Source organism: Henckelia pumila, chromosome 4 (genome assembly GCF_033568475.1).
Source record: "Henckelia pumila isolate YLH828 chromosome 4, ASM3356847v2, whole genome shotgun sequence".
Taxonomy (NCBI): domain Eukaryota; kingdom Viridiplantae; phylum Streptophyta; class Magnoliopsida; order Lamiales; family Gesneriaceae; genus Henckelia; species Henckelia pumila.
The window spans coordinates 120836156-120846029 of NC_133123.1; the positions used below are offsets into that span (position 1 = coordinate 120836156).

At 34.8% G+C, this 9874-nt stretch overlaps 1 protein-coding gene across 4 annotated transcripts; it reads right to left on the reverse strand.

Annotated features, from left to right (window-relative positions):
* Positions 1-1145: 1145 nt before the first annotated feature.
* Positions 1146-8063, reverse strand: LOC140894430 (peroxisomal acyl-coenzyme A oxidase 1-like). Of its 4 annotated transcripts, XM_073302935.1 has the most exons (15): positions 7766-7831; positions 7607-7671; positions 7081-7189; positions 6929-6990; positions 6567-6776; positions 6060-6147; positions 5816-5978; positions 4897-5095; positions 4098-4295; positions 3732-3863; positions 2978-3098; positions 2581-2691; positions 2150-2219; positions 1629-1812; positions 1146-1554 (listed from the first exon to the last, which is right to left on the reverse strand). In XM_073302935.1, the coding sequence occupies exons 3-15, from the start codon at positions 7163-7165 to the stop codon at positions 1345-1347; spliced, it is 1833 nt and encodes a 610-aa protein (XP_073159036.1). In that variant the 5' UTR covers positions 7166-7189; positions 7607-7671; positions 7766-7831; the 3' UTR covers positions 1146-1344. The 4 variants fall into 4 exon arrangements, with proteins under 4 accessions (XP_073159036.1, XP_073159033.1, XP_073159034.1 ...); XM_073302932.1 differs by lacking the exon at positions 7607-7671 and having other exon boundaries at positions 7766-8063; XM_073302933.1 differs by lacking the exon at positions 7766-7831 and having other exon boundaries at positions 7537-7680.
* Between the last annotated feature and the right edge of the window lie 1811 nt (positions 8064-9874).

Here is a 9874-nt window from a genome sequence, read left to right on the forward strand (position 1 = left end):
TTACTAAGACAGATCCTAGAAGCTCCTCTCTAGGTCCAAACCTACCATGCAGCACTACAATGCATAAATATCATGCATATCTAGCATGCCAAACACCACCTAACATGCTAAAAAAGTCTTATTTAAACTATAGTCTACTCCCTATTTACTATAGGAAACCAGAGTCATACCTTTGTCCGTCGTCAGCCCACTGATGTCGAATGCCCTAGAGCCTGGGCATAGCCTAGCTACGACCCCTGGACGCCTCTCCAGAGCTCTGCCACTCGGCTGCTACTACGAACACTGTCCGTTATAAAAAAAAAAATTATTTCCTACTCCAACTCTTAAAGAAAGAGTCCCGAAGTCCTTAAAATAAAGGCATAACGGGAGAGGAGAGGAATTCAACGATTTCAAATGAGGCAATCTCGACCCCTATTTATAGGCCACAATCGGACGGTTCGATCCCTGGTTCGGACGGTCCGGTCTATGCATGGTTTCCACGTCGCATGCATGCAAGTTCGGACGGCCCGATCCCTCTTCGGATCGTCCGATCTCAATCGTCCGAGACACTTGTACAACCCTTCTTGCCACTTGTCCTGGTGACACATCAGACGGTCCGATCCTACACATCGAATCGTCCGATCCGGCCATGCGACGTCAGCAATGACATCATCTCCTTCTCAAGATTTGGACACATGTCCCTGGGTGAGTTCGGACCGTCCGATCCCTTGATCGGATCGCCCGATCTCACTCTGACTCCGAACCCAATTCGTGCCTCTGAACTGTCCTGGTTCGGACCCTCCGAACCCAGTTCAGATCATCCGAACTACCCGAACCCAATAAGCCCATTAACCATTTTTCGGGCATTCTGGACCCAAATATGTGGTCCGCTAGATCTGATTAAAATTCTTTTATCCTGATTTATTATATATAATCATGATTAACAACTTAATCTTGTAAAATAGAACCAAACTACTACATTATCAACACAATTATTAAAAATTAATTAATAATAATATTAGTGATTCAGTTACATAATTTTGATTAAAATGATTAAAATTGATCGTTAGAACATATTTAACAGAATTATAATTAATTCCGCAAATCACCTACTAACAGAATTATAATTAATTCCGCAAATCACCTACTAACATAGGCATTATCTATATCAGTGAATCTTTTCTACTTTCTTTCTGAAAAAATACTTCCCATCAATTCCATAATCAATATATAAGTAAAATCTACAATACGATAAATGTATCTCAATAATACATCTCAAACAACCACAACCACCACCACCAACTCATCTTCAGTATAGATGTGAGTTTATTAGATTAAACACCTCATCGTAATAGAATCTGAAGTCTACAATTTTGCGGTGAGGATCTGTTGCTTAAGCACAGGCCTTACATATTCATGGTAACCATCAGGCAAAACCGTTTCATTCAACGGATCCTTCCATGCTGCCTCGTAAAGTTTGGGATAAACATTCCCATCATATCGCCCCAGAATTGAACCAAGGAAGTGATCGGTATAATTGAATGAATCAACAAGTGCAATAGCATTCGGACGAACCTGAATCAAATCAAAAGTCTAAATATGCCACGACAGTTTATGGTGATGTATGTAAAGAAATTATATAAACACACCTTGGAATACAGTGATCTTAACAAATCGTTAGCCAGTGAAGCTTGTTTTGGAGTGACATAACCAGTTGCAAGGAAGTCGCCTTGGTGCTTGTGAAGAAGAAAGAGGTAATAGATACCGCAAAGCACCTCAAGCTGTTGCTTGACTCCTTTACCAGGGATTTCTTGCTTCAGTTTCTCTATAAACCTAAGCAGGGAGCAGCGTTTTTTTTGTTAATCGTTACTCAACTAAAACATATAGGATAAGAAGAGAATCTCTGCATGCAATAACTTGGGGGTGAGTAACAGAATGCAGTTTGCATCCAATTTTAGCATATTGGAAGAGCATGAAGTCGAGGACCTAAACAGAGCAAGAAAAAATTATGTTCGTCTAAGATCCCCTGATCCTGATGAAGTGGAGAGCTACTATGTGAAATGTTCATTTTTTATTTTTATTACGTCAATTGTCGCGCGTAACAAGAGAAAGTGGGAGTGAGTAAGCTCTCGAGTAGCATATTGTCATTTAGAAGAACAAGAACTGTTACTTGGAGACAACAATTAGTTGACAGTGAGCAACTGCTGCTTCCACCAAATCAGCTGAAAGCTCTGCAAAACCTGAAAGGGAAAAGGGGAAAAAATAACACCTTGAATGAAGGGAAACTACCACATGAATTTCAAGATAATGCATTCTCAACAAACTAAGGACCAAAAAACAAATTCCTTTGAATTGTTCAATTTGATTCTAAACAGATTTAATCAAGACGTGGGTCTTCAATTAAAAGGTCCTTTGTTTGAGTAACACAGAAGGTGTGAGCAATTCGCCTAATTTGTGACGAGTTTCACATTTTTACGTAAGGCCTTTTTCAGCCGGAAAATGTTTAAGATTAATCAATGATGGTAAAATACAGACATATAGTTTACATACCAACTCGTGTTATATCTTAATAAAGCAGATGTTAAAGGATAATAACATCACCTTCCTCGGGGCTGGCAAACTTGCTAACATTTTTAGCGCATGAAACAGACATTCTAGCAGCTCTTGCCTCAAATGCTTCCAATACTTGACTGGGCTTTAACCAATCCTCAGCTATATAACACACAAGCAGAAATCACCAAAAAGATTCTTCACAAAATATGGAACATATTGATCAGTAATTTTGAGAGGTATCTTTCATCACTAAATGCAAACATCTCTTTTAAACAATAATGGATAGAGCCAACCGAAAATAGTAATTTTAAACATAATACTGCTCATGTTTTGATGGGTGAACAGCAAATTCCAATCAACTGATTATATATCATGTGGAACACAACCTTAAAAATATAAAATTTCATTTTTGTATTTCAAGTGGCTTCACGAAGAAAAACCTGACCTTGTTGAACATTACAACGGCATTTCATTAGATGTTCAATTCTTCCAATATAAGAAACCGTCCCAACCGGTGGTTTGCCCGTTCCAATCTGGGAGACAGTTTTCACAAGAAATCGGGCAACCTGAAAAGAAATTAAATAGATTAGTGAAAGCTAAGTGGGCAATACCACACAAGAAATTTTTCATCCACAAAGTAAATCTCAAATACTAGGGAAATTATAAACATGAAGTCGCAAAACACCTTTTGGGCGTTGATGTTTTATTCAGCAATGCTAATGTTTCCAGAAAACAAAGAAAGACAAAATTTCATTAAATATTTTCGTCCTTTTTCTGAGTGCCAAAATATATTCAGTACAAAAATAAATACATGACTTCAGAAATTTCAAGGTCATCCCATAGTGCCAGATACCGAAACATTATTCTTAGAATTAGATAAAACATTTCACTCCATAACAGCAAAAACAAATTAGGAAAAGAAAGAAAAATACAATACAAGAAGTTTACTGTATAAAATCAAATTTTGTTTGTGATGTATCCTTCTTCTTTCCTAGATGATAGTTATTCAACCAGCTATGTTCATCAAATTCATTCAGTGGTACATAAATCCATATAAAGAAAGTGCAAGCAACAAAGCTCAAGCAATAATGGAATAAACACATGCAACACACGAAAAAGATGTGCAAGTAAGAAAGCTAGAGCATTACAAGAACACACAAATGCACTGTGCACATAGACTAGCACACACAAAGAGCTACCTGTAAAAGCAGCACAATGTTGTCTCCTTCATAAGTACAAGCAGGAACATAGACAGCAAATAACTCTGGAAGTCCACTGCTACAAAGGTAGCCATGGCCTCCACATAACTTTCGACATTCTTCAATACCATCCTGTGATGTAAAAGTAGAATAATGAAGAGACTAATCAAAACTCAGTCAACATGAACTTTCACATCAGTAGCACCAGGACAAATTTTACTACAACAGAAGTCTCATATTGTCCATACCACCCACCGCAACGTCATAAAGACGAACAGATACCCTAATGTAAACAAGAACACAGGATGGAACAACACTAACACGTGGAAATTAAAAAGTAGAAATATGAGATTATGTGTTACTTACAGCAGTGGCTGTAGTAGTCAAGGACTTCAACCCTGCAGTACAGGCATGAGCTTCAGGTAATGTTGAAAAATCATTTGCTTGCAACCTTTGGGTAACATCATTGTACAACCATTTAAGCCATTCACCAACAAATCTAAAGGCATAAGCAGAAGCCAGCAAAGGGAAAAGTCTACTCTGTTGTGTTTTATAGTCAATAACCTAAAAAAAAAAGGTGTCAAACTAATCATATAAAAGAATAATATTAGGATCTTTAATCCCCATATTGAAAATAAGACAACAAAATAAAAACGCACATACAAATATGAGACATAAATATCGATTACTGATAACCAAAGAGATGAAAATCCCAGAGTAAACCTATGTCACTTCCCTAGCTATGCTAGTCATTTACAAAATGGAAAATATGCTGATGAATCCTACAACTATCTCACTCCTCAAAATATATTCCCTTCCCCATGTAACAACCCGGCCCAACTGAGTTAAGTTAATAATAATATAGGTCTCGCCCTACTCAAGTCCCTAAGAAATAACAGTAAAATCAACTTAAATTCTGATACATGTAATTCCCAAAGTTTAAAAAGCATGGACTTAATCATTGAACACGTCCATCAATAAGCATCACATGGAGCTTCTTAGTGAAGGTGAAATCGGACCCATAACATCGATCCATGTTCAATGAAACAAATATTTCAGCCCAAATGCTGCTATGATATGTTTCCGCCAATCAGAGAAAAGGATACAAGTAATAACTACCAAATTCTGAAATAACTTAGCTAAAAAGAACAAATTATTCCCATACCTGAGTTTCAGGTTTACCATTTTGTGATCCAAACTGTCTTCGTACAGCGCTATATCTTGTTGCAATACAAACCGCCTTAGATAAAGCATAAGATGCATCCACAACTATTGTTTGTCGAACATATACCATAGTCCCATAAACTAACTGTCTTGGGACATCAGATTGCTGATATTTGCCCTCCCTTGTAACTTGAGAAACCCTGAGAGATACAAAAGAATCAGCTAAACCTACTTCTTAAGAATGCAAATACAGAAGTTCATTCATATTCTCTTCAAAACCGTTACATAAGTAGTGTTGCGCGGTGAACAAATGTGTCGTGTTTAAAAACAAAATGCATGTCAAAAAGAGGAGATTTAAATACAGTGAGGTAGATTCAAAAATTATATTATAAAGCATGCAGCCATGCACACACATTTGTGACTCAATCAGATTTTTAACCCATTCAGATATAAAGGAATTCCAACAACATAAATTACTAGCAAAACCTGCACATATTGTTCATTCTTGAATCGTGCTAGGAGACTTTATGAGATTAAGATATCAAAGTATCATTAGATATCTGAGACAAAACATGGAACTAGACCAGCGTGAAACCACAAACAATCATGACTACATTTCCTAAAAGTAGAGAAATTCTACTTTATTTTCGAGCTAAGTTTATCATCTTAATCTTCACAATGAACTTACCATAAATCACTCAAATAAACATAAAAAATAAAAACCGAACTTGCAACATGCTTCCATCTACTGACAACATTTCTAAACTAAAGTAACTGTCATCATCGCTTGACCATTCCACATTGAGAACTGAAATTTCATAAACACATAAAATTTATAATATAATTAGACAAGTCTGGCCAGATAAATAGATTTTGCAGCATTTTATGAATAACAAATTCGCAAAAGTAAGGTGGCCTACCTCATCAACATTTGATTTCTCGGAATGCGAACATGCTCAAATCTCAATACACCATTGTCCATGGTGTTGTATGCTCCATTTCCAAACTTCATACCAATATCTCCAACAGTTATTCCTGGAAGGGGTGTATGGTCCTCCAAGCTCCGTAGTTGGACAATAAATCCTATTATATACAAGTTAGTACGCAACCTTATGAAGGAAGAAAATATAATCTACACTGGGGTATCATGTATGATGTATTCACCGTGCACCCCATGGTCTTCACCATCAGTTATGAGACGAGCATAAACAACAGCATGAGTTGAAACTTTACCCAGTCCACCAGGCCACCACTATTAGAATATAAACAGTAAATTAACATTGAGACCTGGGGAATTTAATGATGTAAAAGAGAGTACAAAAAACTGTGAAATCGACTGTTTGTAAATATTTCATTTTCAAAAGCAGAAAGTACAAGCACTACAATATCACAAACATCAGAACAAATAGCATCCTCATAATACACATTAAGAGAGAAAAAACACTAAGATTGAGTTTTGGATTGAATGATTTGGATTTGAAGAAGTGTTTGAGAGAAGGATTGGAAATGCCATGGGATGGATTTGAAATCCATTACAATGACTAAAAGTTAACTATTTGGGATTTGAAATCTATTGCCAAGTGAATTTGTCCAAAAAAACAATGGATTTGTTATTGTTGAAATCCATCAATCCAAATACAACCTAAGATCTTGTCAAAAAATATTACTTACTTTGCTTGATGTCATTGTGGGACTATGAATTACAAATTCATCTGTTTGAGGGTCAAATGTGGCCGTGGTTTCAAGACCTTGCACATTAGAGCCATGACCAAGTTCAGTCTGCGCATAGCAACCAATTATTTTCATCTTATAGGCCAATGGCAACCATTGCTGCTGCTGTTCATCGGTGCCTTGTCCCTTGATGGCTGGTACAAACATTCCCTGCACAGGAAAGTGAAAAGGTAAGTCATGAGGTTAGAGCATCTCGCCAAACAGGGTCCGTAAGGCAAAGCTTGAGGTGACAAATATTTCGATAAAGAATAAATATATGACTATTAAAAATTCAAAAGTAAAAGGTAAAAGGTAAAACTCACCCAATGAAGATCAGTATACGCTGGTTCATCTACGTAAAACCTTAACCTACTTGCCTCTTCCTCTGCAAGAATGGTATTGAAGAGATAAGAAAAATACTGCCAAATAAATATGAAACAGTACAATCACATCCGAATAAGAAGGAAAATCATGCCTGTCAGACGAAGTTCAATTATCTGTTTCCATGCATGAGCTGCCTTCCTAAGTGTATTTTTGAATAATTCTTTTCTTGGTAGCATAGTTCTCTCATCCTTTCGGAACGCCTAATTCCAACAATATAACACATTAATCTGATTAGCTATCAGCATACAAAAATTATTCAAAATGTTCCATTCATCAGAATTTTTGAAGTTGTTTTGAAAATGGTAAAATATTACATATTCTAGGTAACAACTTGTACTTTAGAAGGTTAAATTGGCTTCAGTTGTTTCTTAAATTTATATTGCTCACAAATAAATGTTGCTTTCTTTAAAAAAAGACAGACAAGCGAACATTTTATCATGAAATGAATGAAGATAAAATTGTTAATACGAAATTCTAAGTTAGATAGACAGTCTTCTAACCAAAACCAATCAATCCAAACCCTTGATAGGGCAGTAATTCCTAGTACCACTAAAAACCAGATGTTCAATCACATGTCACCAGCCATATCAGCAGCAGCCCCTATCCATACAAATTACCGTAGCTTAAACTCCTGCTTAAGCAAAAGGAAAGAAGCAAATGCAAGCCAATTTCTGCCCGTTACCTAATTACGTCCACCGACCAAGTTAGATCAACACCCAAAAAAAAAAACATAAACCGTGTAATCCAACAAAAATAAAAAATAATAATAAAATTACAGGATCGTTAGCGACGAGCTTGGAAATCCGATCGGAAACTTCAAAGGCGTGTGACGAACCAGCCCATACAATTTTCATGGCCTGCACATCGAACCCCGCCTTCTTCCTCTCATCAGCTAAATAATCTACTCCCGCCATTTTTCCTCAGATGAAAAGCAAGAAAAATAATAGTAATTTCACCGATCCAATCCTCTGATTTTTGAAGAAAGTGGTGGGATAGGGATCAACGCATATATATATATATATATAGACGTCTTCTTCTTCGAGCATTCCAATGATTGTGTGTGTGAAATTGGATAGGCGCACGTGTGAAATTCTTTTTCCACTGGCCGGCTGGACGGCGGGTCTTCAAATATATGGGGTAGCTAGTGTAAGTAAGAACCCACCACGGTTCAAAACGTAAATTAGTTTTTTAAAAGTGTAAATTGCTCAAAAATCTCCAATGCAAACATGTTTTGCTTTGAACTTTCTAGCCACTTTTTTGTACCATAATTTTTGTTAATTTGTACCACATTTTGTATGATTTTGTACCACATCTTGTATTGTTTTGTACCACATTTTATGACTAGGGACCCCAAAGCAAAACATGTTTGCATTTGAGGATTTTTGAGCAAATTGCCATTTTTAAAATCTTAAGACATTTTAGTGAAATTTATTTTAATACATAAGTTATTGATAAATTGTTAAATTAATATATACACTAATGAAAATAACTTATCGTTTTAGCAAAAAATGGTATAAAGCGGTCAAATTGGGGTTAATCATATTGAGTGTCATTATATACTTTTAAGGGCATTTTTTAAAACCAAAACTGATAAATAAGATGAAGAAGAAAGTAACACAAATGATGCTTGTCATTCCAGATCTTATAAGGAGTATTGTCATGATTTTTATTAATCATTGATCTGTTTTGTGTATAACATGAGTGATTTTTTTTAATCGCTAAGTGATGCTAACAATGCCAACAACGTGCAATCAATAGTTAAGTGTAGCGATAATGAATAAATGGTATATGTTGCGACTTTAAAACTTACAAGGGATATTAATGCTACTATTTTAAAATAGTTGAGTTAAATTGAATTTGTTTTCGATGATACGGGAGAAAAAATGAATAATAGAATTGAATTAATTAAAATACAACAAAAAATTTAATTTAATATATTTATACAATATTTATTTTATTAATTCATTTGAGATAATTAAAATTATAGTTTAATTAATTAATTTAAAATAGTTTTTTACCTTTAAACTCGTATTAATCTCGTTTAAATTTAAAAAGTTTGCAAGTTGGCTTTCACTCATTTCGTGTTTTTAGAACTTCAATATTTTTTTTTTCAATCAATTTGGGGCATAAAAACGAAAATAATAATTCATGAAAAATTAATCAAGAACATGATTATTTAGCTAAAATATGCTGAAAGTTCAATTCAAAAGAAAAATATACGATCAAAGTTTAGTTGGCTGATGAATTTGCTAAGCCTTAAACTCACACCAACAAACCCCAACTACCCGACCCGATTGGATTAAAGTTATAGGATTTTTTCATTTTAGTTTTCCCTAAATATACTAACATAATCGCTTAGCACTGTTTGGTTTCAGGTATGGTATAAGTAATAAATAGATAAGTAATATAATGTAATAAAAATAAATGTGAAATGATAGTTAAAATAAAAAATATGGTACATATTAATTTTAAATAATATTGATGTATTATATTCCAAAGAAAATATATTTAATAACTCATCAAATAATTATATAATGAATTATTATGAATTGATGATAATGTTTTAACTTTTCTGGTCGTCTTTTAGTTGATATAAAATGCACATTCATGATTGTTTTATGAATTATATCAAATAACGGAGTAGATTTTTATCTTTATCCAAACTAAAATTTTCTAAGCTCTCTATTTTTTTTATGTGTTGAGATTTTATCTTTTTATTTTTAAAATTGTTCACGGGGATATTGACAAAGATGACTAAATTTAATGTATAAAAAATAGAAAAAAAAAAAATTAGGTCGCCCAAGCGACCACCCGAGCGGAACAACACATAGCTTCGTCCGTAATTGTGCCCCCGACCAAATTTTCTGGGTCCGCCCCTGTATAGA

Coding starts and splice junctions, on each gene's coding strand:
- LOC140894430 (XM_073302932.1), bottom strand. CDS start 7,903: ATGGCGGGAGTAGATTATTTAGCTGATGAGAGGAAGAAGGCGGGGTTC. Junction 1,813..2,149: donor CAACTAATTGTTGTCTCCAA/GTAACAGTTCTT, acceptor CTCCCTGCTTAG/GTTTATAGAGAAACTGAAGC. Junction 1,555..1,628: donor TAAGATCACTGTATTCCAAG/GTGTGTTTATAT, acceptor GATTTGATTCAG/GTTCGTCCGAATGCTATTGC.